Below are 23664 nucleotides of genomic sequence, written 5' to 3' on the forward strand. Positions count from 1 at the left end.
ATAATGAAGTACCTAGTACGAAGTACCTAGTTGTTGAGTTACGCATTGCATTATTTCTACATTGCAAGGTGCCCGATTGTTACGTTACGCATTGCATTATTTCTACATTGCAAAGGTCCAGATTCTAGCATTACGAACTGCATGATGTTGTATTAGGACTACAGTGGAATGTTTAGAAGTGCTCATTAATATCGCCAGAACTTACAAGGACTGGCTGGCCTAACAGCCAGCCAGGAGGAATATTACAAATACTGATATGTTGGATTTATATTGTGTGGTCTTACCGTATATCTTTTTATATAAAATATATACTCGTTTCATTAAACTCGTTAGGGGTCCAATCGTGGTGTCATCATTGGGTTGCTGTGAGTGTGGTTGCAAATACATTACACATTTGCCTTGAAGATAAGCCTGGCTGCTCGTGCCAAGCTACCAAGGGGGTGAGCGGGGGCTTTCTCAGAAGGTGTCCTTCCTTTCCCTGACGTGGAAACGCGGGTCCCTATTTGGCCTAAGGTACCTACCTCAGCCAACCAGGGATCTCGGGTTTAACACTGCAGCAGACAGCTAGGCCTTTGCAGTAATTCAAGATCAAATCATCAGTCATATTTGAAAGAGCAGCTGATGGAATACTCAGCATTCTCGTTGCAGTCCCTATAATCACCTCATGGGCACTCAACCCAGCTTTCCTTCCTGGGGTATATCACATGCTAAACACCACCAAAGGAAGAGCATCTTACCATTTTAAAGAAGTCGAGGCATGCAGTCAATTTTAAGCCCTTCAAATAGAGCAAGCCCAAAATTCATCTCACAAACTGAATTTTCTGTCCTCTGTGGAGCGAGTTGCCCCTGACATGGCACCTCCAGTGGAGAAATGTGATCTAATTGCTCAATTTTTCTCCAGCAAAATCTCAGAGATATACGAGTCTTTCCCCTTATAAGTCAGAGAGATCTCTAATCCCACTATCTGGTTAGAGCCATCCAACTCTACAAGTGACCTGACCAGGATTAACACCTTGACAATACCAGGATTGCGTATGCTGGCTCTTAATATAAAATGGGGCTCCCCATTTGATCCAGCCACACCAGCAATACTGGAGTGAGGACTGAAGGCCATCCTACCCAGTTCATATTATATAACTAATCAGTCGTTCAACATAGGCCAACATCCTCAGAAATAGAAGCACGCAATAGTGATGCCCCTGTTGAAAAACCCAATCTGGATGGAAGCAATCCAGAAAACTTCAGACCTATCTCTATTCTTCTGTTCTTTTTGAAGGTGGCGCAAAAATATGTAAATCAACAGTTGTTGAACTATATGACGACAAGGAATCTGCTACATGAAACCCAATCAGGTTTCCGCCCCCAGTTTAGCACGGAATTCTCACTTTTTGCTCGAGTCTGAATCTCGGAGACTCATAGCGTATGAAAACCAAACCTCAGCAGTGATCATGCTAGACCTCAATGCGGCATTCAACACTGTATCGCACAACCTTTTAGTTAAATGGATAGGGTCATTAGCCTTGCTCTAAAATGGCTGCCAGCTTCCTTCACAACCGCACCTATCAGGTGGTTCAACAGACATGTTCCTCAGAGGTGGTTACGCTCCAGCGGGGGCTCCCACAGGGCTCCACATTGAGCCCAACTCTTTTTAACTTGTATATGCGGCCCCTAGCTGATGTGGATGAGCATCATGGCATAAAAATAGTGTCTTACGTCGATGACACACAACTTATTATTACCCTGTCTCAGAACAGTGAGATCCCTGTGACTGGCTTTCGCTCCTGCCTGGCGAGCCTAGAAGAATGGATGGACCAAAGCTGCCTCAGGCTGAATGCAGAGACAACAGAGGTATTAATTGTGGGGAAACAGCCATCCATCTGGTCCACAGCATGGTGGCTGGAGTATGGTCTTAGACTCAGGACCAGCTCCTGAACCAAAAATAAAGAAACTGAGAATCTTGTTTGACAGCAATCTCAAGTTTGACAACCAGATATCCAAGGTATCAGGGGAGTGATTCGGTATAATGAAAATGTTATGCAAGATCTTTAATCTCCTACCAGAAAAACTGTAATTCAAGCACTCCTGATCTCTAGATTAGACTACTGCAATGTTCTATACCTGAGTGTCACCCAAGGGAGACTAAAGATGCTTCAAAGAGTACAATATACAGCAGCCCGGCTGCTTCTGAATATCCCCCGACACTCCTCCTTGAAGCCAGCGCTTTTACAACTACACTGGCTCCCAATCATAAAAAGAGTTGCATTTAAAGCCCTTTCTTTCTGCCACAGAATTTGGAAGTTATCTTCATACTCTGAACAAGCCTTACAGTCCATATCTGTGTCTCAGATCCTCTTGAAGCTAGACTAGCGACAGTGCTAAGGGTGAAAAAAGCTTGGTTAGTGCACCATATTTAGCGACCTGATCAGAGAGTATATTATCCAATGTAATCATGTCAGTTCCAGCTCTGAGTGCAGCACATTTGACAACTGCTAATTTGGTAAATTCAATGTACGTAATAAATCAAGAATGTGTAACCCGGGGAGGAGCCTAGCGCGCAACCAAGATGGCCGCGTAGGTGCGGGGCTCCCGAGGACCGCCGCGACCTCCTGAATTAATCCTGGCGATATCCTGTCCTTGTTGAGGGGACTGTGTCGGTGAACCCGAGCTGAGGCGCCGCCCGTTCTTTGGGCTCGAATCGGACCCCGAACACCGGTGGGAGCATCGATTGAAGGTTGCGGCCTTCTCCTCGCCGGCCCCCCGGATTGGAGTAGTGGGGCGATCCGGGGACGAAGTGAATAACAACGGCGAGCGGGGCTGAGCGACTCGCATACCCCGCACTTTCACTTTCGCTTTTGCGCCCTCCTTGCCTCTGGCGGGGTCGGGCTGCGGAGCGGGGTGCGGTGGTGTTGCCTTGTCCAGGTGCCCGGCTGACCCGCCGGCGGTGGGTTGACCCGCTGCCCGGTGGTCGCCCCCGTCCCCCCCCCTGACACCCGTGATTTGGTGTGGCGGCCCGTTTGGAGATCTTGGCACGACGGGGTAAGGGCCAGCATGTCCACCAAACAAGATGGCGACCGGGCGAAGATGAAGACAACCCGCCGTGGCACGGCGCACCAGGCCAATAGTATGGATCGCTATACGCTCCAGAAGGGTTCTCCGGAGACAGCGCGGTCATCCCTGGTGGGCCCGACGGAGGCACCTGCCCAACCGGTGGATCTGACCCTCCGGGACGTCATGGGCGCCATCGCAGAGATGAAGGCCTCGGTGGACCAGCGTTTTGATACCTTGGCGCAAAAAATTGACTCGGTCCTGGTGGATGTGGGCCTTGTGAGGGCAGACTTGTCAAAAACGAATGACCGAGTTGACTCCCTGGCCCACACCACAACGAGCCTCACGACGGACGTGGTGGCCCTCCAGGAGGAGGTGCGCCGGCTTGGCCAGGCGAGCGCCCTGATGGACCGGCGACTGGAGGATTCCGAGGGTCGGGCCCGGAGGAACAATGTTCGCATTATTGGTGTGCCGGAGGGCCGAGAGGCGGAGGCGGCGGATCTCTTTGTGGAAGAATTGATCCTGACCCATCTCCAGCCCCGGGGGCTGAGTAAGCTTTTTGCGGTGGAGCGTGCCCACCGGGTCCCTGGGGGCCGCCCTAAGACCGGTGCCCCACCGCGGCCTATTATTGCCCGGATTTTTAATTTCCGGGACAGAGACGCCATCCTCCAGACCTCCAGGCAACAGGGACCGGTCAGGCTGGACAACATGGATGTACACTTCTACCCAGACTTTACTCCGGCGGTCCAGAAGCAGCGACAGAGCTTTCTCGGTATTAAACGTCGCCTAAGGGACCTAAACCTCAAGTACTCAATGCTCTTTCCGGCTAAGCTGAGGGTGGAGGTGGATGGCCGTACGCACTTCTTCGACCGGCCCGAGGCGGCTGGGGACTGGTTAGATACTTTGCCTGGAGATCGGGGTGGGGGGGGCTCGGCTGGCGGGGAGGGCCCGCCGGATCAGAATTGAGGGGTGACTGTATAGGCCTTGCTCGGGATATTACTCCTTTACCATATATTGCTTTTGTATGTTCCCCTCCCATGGAGGTCGGGTGGGGTCTGCTGGGGGCTTCCCTCCTCCTCTGGGGGACTAGTTAGTACTTAGCTATGGGGCGACAGGCACACTGCACTTTGGGGGGGCTGACTGGGCTCATGCAGGGGTGCAGGGAGGGGGGAGTTCTGTTGGGACCGGGGGGTGGGGGGGGTGTGTTGTTTGTTAACACCGCAAGGCAAACCCGCAACTGTTTTGTCGTTTTTACGATGCTCGGTGGGGGGCGACCGATTGTTTTGACGTATCATGGGGGGTAGGGATTTGATTGTGTTGTCATGGAATGTTAACGGCCTGGGGGATAGGATTAAGCGTGGTGTGGTCCTGCAGTATTTAAAACGTATTTCACCAGATGTTGTCTTCCTGCAGGAGACACACCTTATAGGTAACACCTTTCATGCAATGAATCGGCGGGGATATCGTTTGGCGGCCCACTCCGGCTTCACTTCGGGCTCGCGGGGGGTGGGCATTATGGTCAAGAACTCGCTCCCGTTGGAGATTGACGAGGTGCGCCATGATGAGAGGGGACGTTACACTGTTCTGGTGGGACGAATGGAGGGTAGAGTGTTTATCTTTATATCAGTGTACGTCCCGCCTGGGTTACAAGCCACTACATTTGCGGACCTGGGGCCCCTCCTTCTGGACCTTCCGGGTGGCCTGTTGGTGGTTGGAGGGGACTTTAACGCGGTTGCCTCTGGGTCTATGGACCGCCATCCCCCTAGGGACCTCCCCCGGGCACAGGCGTGGCTGCCCGGCCTTTTAGACACGCTGGGCCTGGTGGATTGCTGGCGCTTAAAGCATCCCGTATTGCAACAGTACACCTTCCACTCGGGGGCCCATGGTAGCCTCTCGCGGCTTGATTACATCCTTGTCCCGGCGGCCCATGCAGGGAGGGTGGGGGAGGTGCGCCATTTGGCACGGGGTATCTCAGACCACTCCCCATTGTTGTTGCATTTCGATGTCTTCCCGAGGGGGGATGGCAGGGTGGCCCCGATCAATGCATGGTATTTGCGCGACCCCACCATTCGTGCCGACTTGATCAAATCCTTACAGCGCTATTTCGATGAGAATGTGGGGTCGGTCCCGTCTGCCATCTCCCTGTGGGAGGCTTTCAAGGTGGTTCTTAGAGGGGAGGCCCTCTCCTTTATTTCCAATGCCCGGCGGCGCGAGCGGGAGGAGGTGACCCGGGTTGAGGCCGAGATTGCAGAACTGGAGGGTGACCTGGGGAGCGGGGTAACAGACGCCAAGTTGCATGTTTTGCATTTAAAGCAGGCGGCCTATCGGGCCCTCGTTACGGAGGCGGCCAGGGGCCTCAGTAGAGAGCAGCAGGGGCGATTGTATGATGTGGGTGACAAGGCCGGCAAATTGATTGCGTGGTTGGACAAGAGGGAGAGAGCGAGCCGCGTGGTGCCTTTGATTGAGAGCGTGGATGGTGTGTGCGTCACTGAGCCGGAAGCCATTGTCTCCTGCTTCGCGGATTATTTCCGCAAAGTCTACTCCCCGGTTTCTCCCTGCTCGGAGGAAGATTCCCATGCCTTGCTTCGGGACATCGCACTGCCCTCCCTTACGGTGGAGGACAGGGATTCGCTGGACGCCCCTCCCACCTCGGACGAAATTGCCTCGGCTATTCGTTCGGTTGCATCCGGCAAGGCCATGGGCCCCAATGGTATTCCCATTGAGCTATACAAGTTGCGCCCGGATGTGCTGGCGCCCCACCTGCGCGCGATGTTCCTTGCGGCCCGCTCGCGGGGCTCCCTCCCGCCGGACCAGCGTCTGGCTACAATTGTGGTGATCCACAAGGAGGGGAAGCCCCGTGAGCGGGTCACATCCTATAGGCCGATTTCGCTTTTGAACGCGGAGCCCAAAATCCTCGCCAAGGTGTTGGCCAACCGGTTGGTTGGCGTGGTGAGCGATTTGGTCCACCAAGACCAATCGGGCTTTATACCGCACCGCAACACGGCGCTTAATCTGCGGCGCTTGCACGGGGTGCTCGCGCGTGTCCCATTTGTGCGGGAGCCGGCCGTCTTGGCGTCCTTGGACGCCACCATGGCGTTTGATACGCTCGAATGGCCATATATTTGGGCGATGCTGGCGAAGTTTGGGTTCGGCCCGGGTTTCGTCAGCTGGGTCAAATTGCTATATTCGGGCCCGTTGGCGCAGGTGGTGGTGAATGGGCGAGTATCTGCCCCGTTCGCGCTGGGGCGGGGCACGCGACAGGGTTGTCCCCTGTCCCCTCTCCTGTTCGCCCTGGCCATGGAGCCCCTGGCGGAGTGGCTGCGGTGGCACCCTTCTATCCGTGGTCTCCGCTGGACCCCAGAGCATGAGGACCGTGTGTCTCTCTATGCTGACGATATCCTTTTGTATCTCGCCTCCCCGCGCAAGTCACTGCTCGTCCTGGTTGATGTTCTGCGCTCCTTCGGTCGCAACTCAGGCCTGGTCATCAACTGGGCGAAATCCTGTGTCTATGTGCTCTCCGGGGAGGCCCCGGTCCTGCCACGGGACTGCCCGATTCAGATTGCCTCCCAGGGTTTCCGGTACCTGGGTATATATATCACTCTCGACCCGGAGGCCCGCTATGAGCGGAACTTGCTGCCCCCCCTCCAGCGTTTGAGGGAGGACGTGGTGCGCTGGCGGCGTCTGCCGCTCTCGCCGCTCGGCCGAGCGGCCTTATTTAAAATGATGTCCCTGCCGCGCTTCCTCTACGCCCTCCAGAATACCATGGACTTGGTCCCGGCACGCTACTTTCGCGAGGTGGAGGGCCTCCAGCGGCGCCTGTTCTGGGACGGGAGGCCGCGTATTGCTCTGGCCAAATTGACGCTCCCGTGGTACGACGGAGGGGTCGCCCTCCCGGACATCAAACGGTATTACTGGGCCTCCCAACTAGCTGCAATTAATCATGGCCTTTACGGGCCCGCCTTGAACCCGGCATTCGAGATGGACAGGACGCTTCTGCCCGGTGGCGATTATAATCGAGCGCTCTACTCTGGCGCGCCCGACTCCCGTTTGACGGGACCGACGCGTGTCATGGTGCGTGTCTGGCACGCGGCTAATGCAGCTATGGGGTGGAAGGACCGTTTGACCCGAGCGTCTCCGCTGTATGCATCTGAGAGGTTGGGCTCCCTGTGGACGTCGAAGGGCTTCGAGAAGTGGGACACGATCGGAATCAGCACGGTGGGAGATCTCTGGACGAGGGGGGGATTCAAAACTTTTGAGACGCTGCAGGCGGAGTTTCAGCTGCAGGGCAGTGAGTACTTTCGGTACCTGCAGGTCCGCCATGCGCTGGGCTCCGTCTTCCCGGATGTTGCATCCATTCCGGAGTCTTCCCCCCTGGAGGACAGAGTGCTAGATGGCCATGTCCCGGACAGCACGATCTCCCTCATATACAAAAAATTGATTAACGATAGATCGTGTCTGCTGACCAGTCTCCGCGAGGCTTGGGTTGCCGACGGGCTGGAGCTGGACGACGAGGATTGGATTTCCGCGGTGGCCTCTCCGAAAGAGGTGGCCATCCCGGCTCGCCTTCGTTTCGTCCAGCTCAAGATCCTTCACCGGGTCTACGTGACGGGGCCAAGGCTTTTACGTATGGGTTTTGCCGGTGATGGAATGTGTAAGCGTGGCTGTGGTGCGTTGGCGACTTTCATGCATATACTGTGGGAGTGCCCGAAGGTGGAGCGATTCTGGCGTGGTGTGCATGAGGTTCTACGAATGGTTACGCGTGTCACGCTGCTGCCTGAAGCGAGGAGATGCTTGCTGAATGTCTGGGAACCAAATGACTACTCGGTCCCGCAGGCGCGGTGGGTGACTCTGGGATACATGATAGCCAAGCGTGATATTGCCCAGTTGTGGGGATCCCAGAGGCCCCCTGCGGTGTCGGCCTGGAAAGAGCATATGGATTGGTGTATGTTTCGTGAAAAGGTGGTGTATGTGGCGAGGGGTAAGCCTGGGGCGTGGATGAAACTCTGGGGCCCCTGGAACGCCTACCGCGGGGGTATTTGTGAGCCGCCGCTGCTACCGGCGGCCTCGCCGGCTCCGTCTCCCTAGATGGCGCCCCTCCCTCGGCCGCGGGCGCGCGGTCCCCCAGTCCCTGATCTACTCCCGTCCCCCTCTTCAGAATTTTGCTGCTGGTGTGGATCCCCCACTTATGGAGCACGAGTTGTCGCTTGGATCGAGGGTTGCCTTGCGGTTGTGGTTTGTTTATGTTGTTTTGTATTAAGAAAACGGAACCGTACTGTGGGCATGGAGCTAGGAGGCCTGCACCATTGATCACTCCTGTTTTCCTACTGTGCACCGCTGAGAAAATTTTTTGCTGTATGTATGTAATATGCTTTTGATGCTCTAGCGGCCGGCCGGGTGGTTGTAGGCCCATACCTGTAACTTCTATAAACTGTAATAAACGGTTTCAAAAAAAAAAAAAAAAAAAAAGAATGTGTAACCCATTACAAATTGGAGTCCCAACCAAATCATGAAACCCCTGTGACCACAATTGGCCAAATTCATGCACCACTCCAAAAGAATACTGACGATCAGTATAGATTGTAACACTCAATTCATGAGTGTTACAGCAAGTTCTAGTAATGGCAATCAATTCAGATACTTGTGCTGAGTTACATTACGCAAGCATGATGCCTCCACAATGTACATTAATGTGTAAACAGCATATGCTGATCTTAAACTTTCATAGCCATATCTAAAAAATGAGCCACCCTCAAATAAAAACATATCAGCTAACTCTAATGGTTCATCTTGAATATCTTGTCTTGGTTTAGAGCACTATTCTATTACATCAATGGAGGGATGCTCAAGCTAATTTATTTTGTCATTACTTTAATCTCTTGGCAAAGTTAAAAAAATATAGCAGGATTCTAAATCTCACACCTTTTAACAGCAATATTTACAGTTGCCAGGATCACTTGCTCATACTTAATCAATCTGCTACTGTTTAAATGCGGTGTCCTTAATTGAGTTACTAGTGTCTCCATTGAACGAAGCACTAACACTATAAGTGTGTAACCCATGACTATAGTTTCACTTTGTACAATTGCTATATTTATTTCTGCTATATTTGTCATACTTACGTCCAGTGAGAGCTGCAGTAATTGGGTCTAGTGGGGCAACAAATATGCAATTGGTCTCTTGACATGCTGTTGTCTGAGTACAGAAAGTGAGCACACTTCTTTTTCATGACAGAATAAATGAAAATCTTCCTCATAGTCAGGCATTCCTAAAGCAGATTCCTTACAGAAAGAGTGTCTCAGCTCCAGGAAAGTTTGCATACATTATTCTCCCTGAGGCAGTGTATAAGAGACATCATTGTGTGTCAGTTTTTTGTAGAGGCTTTGCAACCAATGAAAAGTTTGGAATTGACTGGCAACAGTCTTCAACCAGGCCAAGAATCATTTTTATCTCTCTGTGCGTTGTTGGTGGGTTCAGTCTCAAATTTGCAGAGATGCTCTCTTTGAGCACCTTCCTCATTCTCTTCTGAATTTAATGTCCCAGATAAATAATTTCTTTCTGACAATATGGCATCTTTGTAGGAGAATTCTTATGCCCATTTTCGGCCAATTGATTCAATAATGCAATTGTGTTCAGCTTGGAGCCATCCTTTGTTTTTGCTGCAACTAACAAATCATCAATGTATTGGACTAATACTGAGTCACAAGGCAATTTTAAAGATTCTAGATCCTCATTGAGTATTTGGGGGAAAATTGAAGGACTTTCTATATAACCTTGTGGGATCCTAGCTCAAACCAGGGCTCTATTTTGAAATGTAAAGGTAAAAAGATATTGACTACCCTCGTGAAGAGGAATGGTGAAAAATGCTTAGCCCAAATCCGTAACCGTGAACTATCCTGCATCTACTAGAACTTGAAACAAAATTACTGCTCTATTCAGTACAAAATGGAACTACTATCTTTTTTAAACCTTGGACTATCTTCCATTCCCCATTAGATTTGCACAAGCCCACAATAGATAAGTTACATGGACTTCCCAAAATCTCTTTTAAAATGCCTTGAAGCAGTGTCTTTTCAACCACAGGTGCTATCGCTTCTCCAGCTTCACAAGTACGTTTACATTGGTGAATGTGTGGAAGCACTACATTTGGTTTATTGTATTATGCGCTGGTTTTGCACTTTTGATCAGCCCAGTCTCTTTTCCTGTAAAATCTCAAACTTCTGTTTTAAATGTAAATCTAAAATCTGTAGTTAAGGTCAAATTGTGTTTTTCTCGATTTCATTTTGAAATCAACATCAGGATCTTTTGTGTGAATGCAAACACCATCAGGTGTGCAATAAATGTCACAATTCAACTTATATAACAGATCACAACCTCTTAGATTTACTAGACATGTTTCATTCATTAAAAGTTCATGCTTATTTATAGCTGAACCTCTTTGAACAGGAACATTTGTTGAAAACGTATTAGTCGCCTGTTTATTTGAAATACCTTCTACTTGCACTTCTTTTCCCTTATTGATTGGCAAGCAATAACCTAACCCAACCTGTAATCAGTATAGCTTACCCTCATGCACATAATTAACACCACATCGCTAATTAGTACTTATTCACAGCTAGACTATTGAGGATCTCATAACTTCAAATTATTTTTAAACCGGAGTGCTACCTTTAAATCTTTCACAAGTTTGAGAATCTTTACAGAAAATATACGTCAAGACAAATAAAACATCAATAATATTTAATAATACACTATTATCAACTGACTATGGGGCATATTATCAAGGGCCTTATCTCCGCTTTTTTGGCTTTAAAAGCCAATAAAGCGGAGATAATGTTTTTGCCCTATTAACAAGAGGGTGATAACCCTTTTACTCGACGCCTCCCTTTGCATCTCTAATGAGATGCAAAGTGGGCGTCACTTGGCACAACAACCTTGTAAATATCGCTGATGTGCACATTGCGATATTTACAAGGAGGCCCAGGCATTTTTGCAGACGTTAGTTTTTACCTATACTTTATTTTGGAGGTGTATTATTCTGATACGACCAAAGGGTCGTATCAGCAAGGTTATCGCCGTTTTCCATGGAACATCGCTGGTTTTCCAGCGATGTTCCATGGAAAACAACGCTATCACAGGAATAATTATCGCATTGCGCTATGCGTTGTTAATACAGCGCTAGCATGGCGATAATTATCTGCGATAGCCGCGGATAACAATTCTCACGCACAGAACGGCCAGTGATAATTATCGCTGGCCGTTGATAATATGCCCCTTTATTCTATAACACATACCAAAGCACAACACTGATGCAATCACCAAATCACAATGCACATCACAAAACACACTGCTCAAGACCCTATTATCACTCACCAAATCAAATTTCCGGACAACATCTACATGTGCACTGGCAATACTCCAAAGATTTCCATGATTCTCCAAGGTTTTGGAGACCAAACTTTTCCAATTTTTAGCCTAATGAAATAATGGTAATTAGCTTAGTTTACTAACGCATTCCCTGCACAGGCCACGAAAAACTGTTGACGCTTTAATAAGTGATTAATATTAGACAGGAATAGGGCTGTCTGAGTCTCTCCCATCCAATGTTATTCATAAAGCCTGTACAAGTCAAAATTTTAAAGTTAATAACCTTGTGAATTTATTAAAAAATAGTATAACAGAAATAAAAAAAGATTAAATAATAAATCGGAAGAAATAGCATAATTTTAAATATCTAGAAGATTTGAAAATAGATTGACATGGATTCTGTATCAGAAAATTCGCCAAAAGATCACTGGGTCTTCTTTAAAATAACTTTTTAAATGTTTTGTGACAGAAGGCACATGGATTTTCAAATCATGACAATACATAGAAGGGTTGGATTAAAAAATGTTTCATTCATGACAGCTAATCAATCTATTATTTGGTACAGGACCCCTAGCAACTCCTACTTTCTAAAGCAGTTTATTGGTTAAAGCTGTACACATTTAATTAAGAAAATAAAATCAGAGTTCTGATATACAGGAATAAAATAGCTAGTTCAGCTACAGCAGAGCCCGGCTAAGTAACTTTAAACTTGCAACAGAGAACACTCTTCCCTCCAAAGAGAAGAACAAATTGTTATACATTTGTATTGGGCAGACAAGGCCTGAGGCTGCATTTCTGCTGATTTTCTATAATAGAGAAAAACATGCACGTTTACTGCTTGTACACCTAAAAAACACACGCGCTTTCCTGCAACAATTTATGAATGTTTGTCAATGAGGCCTGGTCATGCTACCTGAAACATGCCTAAATTAATCATTATTTTTCTAGTAAATTAAAACTCTTTTACACATGCCAAGCAACAGACATGATAATACCTTACATAAAAGTAGCCCTTGCAGTCATGCTCTAAGATGCACACAAAACTGACCTTTTAGAAGCTGAGAGATGATAAATATGCCCAGTGAGCTTCTCATTAGGTGACAAGCCGCTAAAATAGCTCATTCAACTAAATTCTGTTTGCTGTGGTCTGGACGCTATCTGCAAGTTTCAGATTCAAATCCTGGCGGGAAGACTAAACATTACACTTCCTGTTGCGAATTGAAAGATTATCAGCTCGGTTGGAAAAGGATAATTGTAAATATAAAGGATTAATTAAAATGTTTTGCATGAAAACTCTTATAAGTTAGAGATTATTACCACAAATGAGGAATATGATATAGTCACATCTCGAAATGGGGCCCTAACATACGTCATAACAGCTACTTGAAGCCACTAGGGGAAATATAATATTATAATGATAAAAACTCATCGGTTTGGAGCTAGGAATCACGACAAGCCAGAGGGAGAGTTAATGCATTATGCCCCACCATCAGAAAATATACTTAGGAGGGGGTCCAAAAACATGCCTATTCATAGGAGAGCAAGCACGAGGAATGAAGTGACAGAAAAGAAAGAAAGCATTCTATTTACCAGTAACGACTCTTCCTAAAACAATATGCGCAGTATTCAAGTGACAGCAAGATTTCCTCATTACCTGAAACAGATGGGCCTGGGGAAGGAGCATCAGAATGTGCGTATGGATGGCCAGATATTTGTAGACTATGTGCCGTTCTTATACCAAGTCAGATATTTGCTTTCTCTTGTGGAATACTAAACTTTATTCAAACATTTTCCACCTCTTGGGAGTTCTAAAGTAGATTCAGATATCTTCTGCCTCTTGTGACATTCTAAAGTTGAGTCACATGCACATTAGTAAGAGTAAAAATATATTTATTTAAACCCTATGGTTTGTTAAATTGTAGTGTGCACACATTTGTTTAAATAATCTTATAAATGTATATCAGATCCCTCTACCATATTCAAAACCAATAAAAACCGCAGTACAATTGCCATCAAAATAATTGCATGGTAAATACAAGTTGTATAGCATCCATTCCATCCTATCCCACAACCGCATACTATTTAAAAATTGTTTTTTAAAAACAATTTTTTAAAATACAAAAAGCATTAACAGTTCATCAATACATGTATTTGAGAACCATACATGTCTAAACCACAGTCGCAGATCCCGTTAGCATCTTGAATATTTGACTTTCTCCTTGCCAGTGCAAAAGCCTGGTTCTGCCCGTGCAAAATTTTAAAACTACCAACCGCATTGCGGGGTTCGGTATATTGGACCGGTAGGGAAATGAAATAGCATTTGTACATTAGCCTCTAAGGAGGAAGGTGGAGTTCTTAGAACTCAGGTGATCCAAATCTCCCATTGACGCCAAGGCTCATCTTTCCTTTAATTCTCTTTTGCATATTCATAGAGGGGTATCGCACTTGAAATTCTGACTATTGAAATATTGTGAAACTATTTGCAAGAGTTCCTTACTTGTCCTGCCCATGCTCTCTCGCTATTAAAGATTTCTTTTGCACACAGCATTGACACTATTATTTTTCAGGATGCTATTTGTTTTTGCCAAAAACAAAGATTCGGAGAAGATGCAATAGAGTTTCAAGAATTCAACTTAGTTTCCATTCTTACCTCTTGAAGCATAGTATTGGGGAGTCCCAAAAGTGTTGTAAGACATTTACGCTCAAAATTCCCCCAATCTTTCCTTGATTCTAGAATTAGCACCTCTGCTCCATATAGCAGTAATAGGGCAACCATTGCTTTGTAGGCTGAAAGGATGGATTCGGTTGAAGGGCCCCCAAATTCTGAGTCGGATATTTGGCCCTCATGAGCTGCTCTCCAGTTTGGTTGGATATTTACCTCCTCTTGTGGAGTCCTAATGTTGAGGCAAACAATTGCTGCCTCTTTAGCATTTCTACTGGTGAATTGGATATTTGCCTTCTCTTGTAGTATTTTACTGTTTAGTCTGATATATGCTGCCTCTACTGAGTCTAATATTTGGCACCTCTTGAGTTCAACATGATATTTGACACCTCTTGTGCTGTTCTACTGTTGAGTATGATATTTGCTGCCTCTTGTGCTGTTCTACTGTTGAGTCTGATATTTGATACCTCTTCTGCTGTTCTACTGTTGATTCCGATATTTGACGCCTCTTGTACTGTTTTACTGTTGAGTCTGATATCTGCTGCCTCTTGTGCTGTTCTACTGTTGAGTCTGATATTTGATACCTCTTGTGCTGTTCTACTGTTGAGTCTGATATTTGCTGCCTCTTGTGCTGTTCTACTGTGGAGTCTAATATTTGACACCTCTTGGGCTATTTTTCTATTAAGTCTGATATTTGACGCCTCTTGTGCTGTTCTACTGTGGAGTCTGATATTTGACACCTCTTGGGCTATTTTTCTATTAAGTCTGATATTTGACGCCTCTGGTGCTGTTTTTCTATTAAGTCTGATATCTGCCACCCCATTTGTGCCATTCTAATGTTGAGTCTGATTTTAACTGCCTCTTGCCCCATTCTGCTGTTTTTCTATTAAGTTTGATATCTGTCGCCCCATTTGTGCCATTGTACTGTTAAGTGTGATATTAGCTGGCCCAAATTAATACTAGCTCACAAAACCTTTAATGACTACCATCGTAACTATTTTACCTCAATATTTTATTGTAAGGTACACCTTTGATCTGAAGACATACTCAATACAACTACCTGGATGTCAGCATATCTGCTGGAAAGAATTTCTAATGCCACACTGCTGTCCAGGCTATTGGGGAGCAGACTGCCTGGGTAAGTTCACCTTTGCAGCAAATGAGTTTAACATGATGAATTGTTTTTATATCTCTGTTGTATTCACTATCATTTAAAATGTATTAGTATTTATTTGAAATTTACTTACCCCAGTGGCACTAGAGATGTGATACGTGCCAGTTGTTTTCTTGTCATACGTTTCTGCATAAATGAAACTACTTCAGATTCAGATCTGGTACTCCTGCAGCATCAGTACATTCTCACTACAGACAGCTTCATGGTGCTGGGACACCTCATGTCATGACTACTTTAAAATATACATTGAGAAGAAGTATAGAGAGAGGGCTATAGGTCAGATCTCTACAGCCCTTGGTTTAAACGATTTGCCATTGCTTTTATAGACTGTCTATCAAGTCCATCTTCAAGGCATTTTGTAAAAGGTTAGATTTTCCCTGTACTCTTCAGCATAGGTGTTGGACTTCAAGAGGTAGCTATGCCCACCTCATCATTGCTAAGAACAAACAGGATAAACTTTGGATGGCCAAGCAGCCCGTCCTCTGTTGTACACAGGTGGATTGTGCCAAAAGAAAGTGGTTGGCGGGACACAAATAATAATTTTAAAAACTAATTACCTGTCACCCACGGCCGCCTCGGTGCTCCTCTCTTCATGGAAGATCTCCAAGGGCCAGCACAGGCTCCCAGACTCCCCAACCAATCCAGATGCAGCTCTCATGCTATGAGAGCAGCAAAAGGATTGGTCTGAGAGGCCTGATTAGGCGCCCACTAAGGGACTACGAAACTGTGCCGTTTCTCCAACCGGCTGCACAATACAGCTGGGTTGGAGAAATCTAAGTGCATGTGTCAGTTTGGTCGTCCTAAGATGGACGGCAAAACCGACATGCACACTTATAGTGCTGCTGTCTGTCCATAGAGGACAGCCTGGCCCTGTCCCACTCTAGACTCAACAGCATCGCAAGTCAGTGAAAAATAAAACAATCAAAAAATTGTTTTATTATCGGCCTGAAGGTTGTAGGCCCATCTTTGTATATTTCTTGAATTTTGTAATAAACGGTTTAAAAAAAAAACAAAAAAAAAAACAATGTTTTATTATCATTTTGTTTTTGGTCTACAGTGGGGCTACACTCCTTTGCCATTACCGCTGCTGGAGCCGCTGCTGATCTTTTATCATACTGCCATCTTGCAGCACAGACGGGGCTTGTAAGCTGTCATTTGTAGTGGGAGGGGACACATGCGCCACAGCCATTAATGCCTCTCATGTGAGATATGCCCGCCAGTATGCAAGTTCACATGTCCCGGGCACACTTGTAACACTTTTGCGGTATTTCTCTGGTGATGTGTGGCATGCCCCTCAAACCTCTAGTGTAACTGGATCCTGCTGGGAATACCTTTAGAGTGCACGGGTACAGTGTCCTGCCCTGTTTCCTCCATAGGGTGAGGAATTACTGCCCAGCATTTCCTTTAGCGCTAGTATGGGCATCGCCTTCTACTGGCGTCAAGTGACACAGTGAGGCTCTAAAGCAAGAATTCCCCTTATGGAGGTGTAGTGTTAATTCAGGGAAGGGATAGCCTGGAATACTTGTTTGCAAATCCAGTTGTATCTTCACAGCGAGCCTGATGTCTCATGTTCGTACTGCATTCCTCTCCTGATCCATGCTCATCCTGTCATCTACTTGCAAACTAAGGGTCTGATTATGAGTTTTGCAGTGTGGGAGCGGGCCCGCCATGCCACTGTGCCGCACCCACACTGCCAAACCTCACCGCCTGCTGCCCGCCAGATTGCAAGTTACCTCATGGTCTGGCGGCCAGTTCTTTGGTGTTCCCACAGTGGTGCCTATTAGAAAGGCACTGCAATCGGAGCACCAAAGCCCGTTCCTGCATGGCATGGCCTGTAGAGTCTATGCCGTGCAGGAAAGGGGGTGTATGCAGACAGGGGGGTACACGGCATACCCCCTGAATGCATCCCATGGCCCTGTGGCAACAGGAGGCCCAGTAGGGCCCACTTTGTTCACTCGCCACCACACTTTTTATGGCAGCCTTAATGCCATGAAAACTGTGGCAGTGAGAAAACTCCAAATATGGTTGGTGGTGCCGCAAGGGCACCACCAAGCATATTGAATCCTCTGACTGTCATGGCACCACAAGGGATCGTGGATCCCTGGCAGTTGCAGCGTTCCTATGGCGGTCCGACCGCCATATTTGTAATCCCTGACCGCCACCGCACCTCCACTGTGTGTTTGGCAGTCGAATGGACTGCCAAACTCGTAATTTGGCCCTAAATCTTTGTAGATTTCAGTATGACTTCACAGACTGTCATTTAATAACCTTGTTGTTTGCACAATGTCTTTGATTAGGGTATTGGGAACCTATTGCGAACCATAACTGACTTGGATGTGTTATGTTGCCACGAAACGTAGGCTACGCCCATTCATTTAGATGGATTTCAATCACTTACTGGTGGAACTGCCACTTTGATATGTCATGAGGAGCTCGTATATGGAGGATCAAACTGCGCATGACCCCTTATTACTCTGGATCTAGAGCTGGGGATCCCTAGAGGCGGGTCTCATAAGAACCTGCATTCCCGACTGCCTGTCCCTTGATAGGGCAGATAAGATTCCTTTGCTCCCGTATTTGAGGAAAACTTTTCAGATCCTAGGTCTTATAGATCTTTACAGTGACCCAATTAAGATCATGCTGCACCATAAAAAGGAGTCATGCAGTGGTACCTAGATTTCTGTTTGAATAAGCGATTGGAGAAGGCCGAGCCAAGGGAGTATATAGGAAGATATGCACAGGTGTCAACAACCAGGAAGTGGAACCCTATTTAGTATGGTTTCAGAATCCTTCTGGACATTTTTATCCTACCCTTTGTAGATTAGGCAGATTGCACTTAAATATGGCCTTTCCTCTGCAAGGCCATTGGCAGCACATCTTACCTCTTTGCCACTGTGATAACACCACTAAGCAAATCACAACTCACCTTATCCTGTTTTGCATTTTGTATTCAGCACCCGGTGCATTTTCTAGGTCCCTGTGTTGCATAGCACCAATTTGAGACAGTACAAGGAGGGGCTTGCGTTTTTGCAGCACCTTGGTTCAAAAAAGATCTGCATTGCTATTTTAAACTTTGTAAGAATGGCTTTTAATATAAGGAATCATTATGAATTAATATGCCTATGATGTTAGCATGCTGTACATATTGTTTAAGATGACTTGTTGGGCTTGTTGCGATTTTTTTACATGGATATATTTTCCGTCCGTATTCATTTTTATGTTTCTTTTGTGGCTTCGGCCGAACGAAGAGAGATTGATTGATTGATTTCAATCATTTTGTACCCCAGCATTGCCCTCTACATCAGGCAGACTGAAGGGGGTGGGCCTTACATTACTGATTTTGCTTAAATGTTTAAACATCAAAGTTGAAGTACTATTGTGCACTCCTTGTTTCCAAAGTTTATGTTTGCCTTTGGCATGTTCTTTTGATACTTTGCTAAATAATTTTAATTTACCAATTTGAACCACACAACCCGTTAATACAATAGCAGATTAGGATTCTTTAATCACATATATTGTTCAAAGTAGCTGAGATCAAGCAGCCATATTTAGGGCGGGCGATTCCAACATCTCTAAATGTCCGCTAAGCGAAGACGTCATATGCGGTTTTGCGGTGTCATTAACCGGCAAAGAGAGAATGCTACACATTTTTACACACATCTCATGGGGAGACCCTCAGCCAAAACATTGTTAAACATTACCTCTATTTTTCATCAGATTTCTTTAAAGGGGGAGTGGCACACCCACTGACATATATAGGTAAAGGCAGGGGAAGCTCTCTTGATTTTATTGCATTTTCACCAGTAATTGCACGCCATGTGTTAGACTCATGCATAACCCTCTGTCAGTGAGCTTTGACTGACATTTAAGTAACCAAAAGATTGAAAGTTGCATCATTTTACAGGATGGTCTTAACAAGGGAGTTTGTATTAAATGGGAAAACATTGATCCCGCAAAATGTTTTAGACACCAAGGGGCGTATTTTCAACGGCCAGCGATAATTATCGCTGGCCGTACATAGCGATAGAAATATTATCGCCGGCTATCGCTGAATATTATCACCATGATAACGCTATATTTACAACGCATAGCGCTATGGCGATAATATTTCAGCAATAGCGGTGTTTTCAATGGAACATCGCTGGTTTTCCAGCGATGTTCCATTGAAAACAGCGATAACATTGCTGATACGACCCTGTGGTCCTATCAGCATAATCCATCTCCCATTAAAAGTATGCCTTAGTCAGGAATTTAACAGATGTTAAATTCCTGAGTTAAGGCTGAGGTAGCGCGATTTTTTTTTTATCGCTGCGCCTCCTTGTTAATATCGCGAAGCTGCCTTCACGATATTAACATGTGTTGTTTTCACAGCCATGCCTTCTTTGCATCTTATTAGCGATGCGAGGCTGTAAAAAACCAGCTCTACATCAAGGAAACACGTGCTAGCGTGTCCTTGATGATATTGCAATATAATTATCACCGCTTTTCGCCCAAAAACAGACATTAAAGCGGCGATAATTATATCGCCAGCCCTTGCTAATATGCCCCTAAATTGTTGGGAAAAAAGCTGAGGTAAAGTCCTGCCTCTCAAAAGAGGCTGAACCCCCAGAAATTATAAATAGTTTTGAAGAAATATGCAAAAAGATGTCTTGCATGTTGACGGTTAAATGCCCTGCAAGAATCGACCCATTTATAAATGGATTGGCCCTGCTTGTATAGCAGCTCCAGGGCCGGACTGGCCGGAGCGGGTGCCAGGTGTGTCCCCGGTGGGCCGCAATGGTGGGGGCCGGTTTTGGACCCCTGGGGGCCGTTTTTGTTACCGGGGCCGGCAATATCGGCCCCCTGTAAGAAAATCAGCCCAAACCGTCCCTAACAGACAGCTCGGCCACACAGCCCACCTGTCCCCCCGTCCCCCCCCCAGGGGAGTTGGCCGAGTAGTTTGCCAGGGCTGTTTTCAGTTCCCAGTCCAGCCCTGAGTAGCTCTGTAGAATCGTTAAGTTAGTAACCAAAACCACTAGATGTAGCAATGAGGACAAGAGAGCAGCCAGACATTTATATAACATAACCCTCGCTGAGTGCAGGGAGGAAATAAGGAGGGCCTGGGAAGATTTGAAAGCTGCTTCACAACTCAGAGATAATAGGGCTCTTTAGGATGTTAACCACTTCTTTTTTCCTGAGCATAATACCCCCAGAATAGAATGTCATATCCCTGCCGATCCGTGGGTTCTTCACTTTTCTAAGATCTTTGACCAAGAGAATAAATCCCTACCCCAGATTGATTTATCAGAATCATTACATGCCAGAGGGAGACATCCGTTACAACGCGGTCTTTACACCGCAATACGTTTACAACGTGGCCCTTACAATACAAGTTGTTACAACGACTTGCGCTGGATGGCGCTATACACTAACGAATAGTATAATTTACTATTCCAACACCTTCTTCTACTGTTACGTAGGCTGGAGTTGGAATAGTAAATCATACTATTCCTAAGTCCAGTGCCCTCCAGTGCAAGTCGTTGTAACGACTTGCGTTATAATGACTGCGTTGTTAATGTATTGCGGTGTAAAGACCGCGTTCTAACATCATACATTCCATTTCAGATGTCATCAGTTATGTAATAAATGATGTTATAGAACAAGTCATGAACGATACCATATGTGACGTCATAAGCAGTGCATGGCAGAGGTGCAAGTTATAGTTAGCACTTCTGTGTTTTTTTAATTTAAAACGTTAATGTTATCACAGATATATTCACCTAACTATAACATTGCTTTAACTTTTGTTTTCTGCAGTGAATTCTAAAGTTAATAAAAAACCAGATCCTTTCTCACACCTAACTATCAGGTTACTTTAACCTTTGGTTATTTCAGTGATTTTCGAAAGTTATTTAACTTAAAGTAATACTTAATTACCACACCTGAATGAAATGTTGCACCATGCACTGCCCATGCAGCCAGGCCCTCTAGCGAACACCATCACCCTCCATACAGCCAACCCCACGGTGCGTACGGCCTTTAGCCATGCACCTTAAGGAACTGGCCATAGGGCTTGGCCCTGGGGACTCCAAACCACAGGGCTGTTTTTTCATTAAAGGGGAGGTGGATTGGGGATTGGGTGGCCCACTGCCTGAGCCATTATCAGCCCTGGGGATCCCACGACCTGGGGCCACTTATTTAAATAAAGGGGTGGTAGCACACATTGACCCCCTCCTGGGCACTTTTGTCTCTATATATCCCTCCCCGGTGTAATTTATATGGGGAAGGGCAGCCTGCCTCTCCTACCGGTTCTGATTTCCCCATCCGCTGGGGCCTAGTACACATTTGAGAAGGAGAGGGGCACGCAGTCCCCCTCCCCAGGCAGATTTTGGGCCTCAGGGCCCATCCCCCAGTGCAAAGCGAGCTTGTTTGAGTGAGGGGCACACTGCCTCCGTTCCCTTAATGTTTTTGGCCATCACAATTGTAAGGGGGAGGGGGGCACCAGTGGCCCCTATTCCTGGTCAATTTCAGCCCCAAGAACAACATCCTCCTAGGCCCAACACCATTTAGAAGGGGGAAAGTGCACACAGTCACCCTCCACATCTGATTTCGGCCCCAGGGACCCCATCCCCTGGGACCCAGCACTATTTTGAAGGGAGACGGGGCACACGACCCCCTCATGGGCTGATTACAGCCCTGGGGACACCAGGGGTAGGCCATTTTAAAATTCCCTGTACACATTACTGCGGGCAGGGAAACAGATCTAAAATCTGCTCCCAGTAGGTGGAAGCATTTTTTAAGCTTTCGCCATCTGGGAGTGGCCTTGGTGTTTGCTGCCGCTTAGCTGGAGATTTAAAAAGGCTCCCGCTAAGCAAAAGCAAACATAGGTTGGGCTCCTGGGACAGAGCTGCTGAGCCAGCCACATGGAATGGAGTCCTTTGGGGCTCTAATTGCTCTATTAAGGGGGCCGCACAGCCCCCTTCCTTAAAACATTGGCCCCAAAGGTGGGCTCGACAGGTCCTTTAGAGGCTATGGGAAGGAGGCTGCATAGCCCATCTCCTCTTTCAGTTACTTTGTGGTCCTAGGGGTGGGCTCCCCGGGGCCTTTTGAGGCTCAAGAAGGGGGGGGCTGAGCAGCCCATAAAAATGTATATTGGCACTGGGGGTCGGGCCTGTTGAGACACGAGGAGGGGAGCCACATGGCCCCCTTCCTCCTTAAAGGTAATGTCTGCCTAGGGGGTGGACTTCCTGGAGTCCCTTGTGGCTCCAGGAGGGGGAAACATGTTCCCCCTCCCCAAGTAAACAGTTTTCAGTCTGAGGGTAAGCTGCCCGGGGCTTTTGGAGGCTCGGGTGGCCACACAGCCCTCCTCCCCTATATGTAATCAGACCTGGGAGTAAGCTCCCTAGAGCATAAAGTATTAAATGTGGCCCGGCCGCCCTTTTGTTTTCGATGTTTCGAGAGTCTTGCAGGATTGCAGCATTTTTTGCCATTGTTTTCTGTTTTTGGCCCACTCTTGGGGCCTGGAGGGCCACGGTATCCCAATCAGGCCCCTATATATCTTAATTTTTTATCAACTTCAGGACAGGGGACTAAGTCCCCGAGTCCAGTAATGGCTACCAGCAGCATTTTCTCATGTGCTGGCAGCCAATCAGAGTACTCGCTCTTGTGGGAGTCTGACTCCCATGGGAGCAAGATATCCCAAGGGAAATAAAGCTCTCCAGGCTAATCGCAATGCTCTATTTTTCAATTAGCGCTTCTGCAAGAGTCTCTGAGACTCTTGTGAGCCCAACCATCCAAATATCTATATTTGTTTCCATTAATAGCTCAAAAACTATTGAACTGATTTACACCAAATCACAAAAAGCACAATCTGCTGACCAAGATCTAGCTTCCTGGCAAATTTTGTGTAATTCTATTTAGCAGTTTTGCTGTAACCTTGTCTAAAGAAGTCTACGGAAAAAGCATAGTGATTTTGCATTTTGGTACCCCCTTTTTTCCTCAGCCCCCGCTTGACGGATCCCCCTGAAACTTTCCAGGAAAGAGTCAAATGGATAAACTTTTGTTTGGAAAAGGTTTGTGAATATTCATCAAACAGGGGCCAAAGTTATTAGCAACCCAAAAAACGCTCTTTCCATGGAAAAGCAGACCTAAGTATAACTACCTATTGGCGACCACTGCTAGGTAATAAATGTATATGTATTTTGAGGCCGGGCCACGTGGTATGGGGTACCCAGGGCCAAGTCGGTATGGGGAAGGGATCAGTGTGGCAACCCTGCCCAACAAAAAATGGATGTCATCAGTGATATCATTAGTGATATAATTGACCATGTCATGAGTGATGTATTATGTGAGGCCATAAGCAGTGCACTGTGGGGTGATAACACATAGTAGACTCAGGTAACCATCACTGCTGAATTGCACTGGTTTTGTACAAGTGAGT

At 46.7% G+C, this 23664-nt stretch overlaps 1 protein-coding gene across 1 annotated transcript in view; it reads left to right on the forward strand.

Annotated features, from left to right (window-relative positions):
- The window catches only part of LOC146855449 (stabilin-2-like), a 1111419-nt gene that overhangs the window by 24774 nt on the left and 1062981 nt on the right, over positions 1-23664 (forward strand). Inside the window, exon 3 of the mRNA XM_085653245.1 lies at positions 15094-15209. Coding sequence (XP_085509371.1) covers positions 15094-15209 — 116 coding nt within the window. The remainder of the gene's footprint in view (positions 1-15093; positions 15210-23664) is intronic.

The sequence above is a fragment of the Triturus cristatus genome, chromosome 4_1, assembly GCF_964204655.1.
Source record: "Triturus cristatus chromosome 4_1, aTriCri1.1, whole genome shotgun sequence".
Lineage (NCBI taxonomy): Eukaryota > Metazoa > Chordata > Amphibia > Caudata > Salamandridae > Triturus > Triturus cristatus.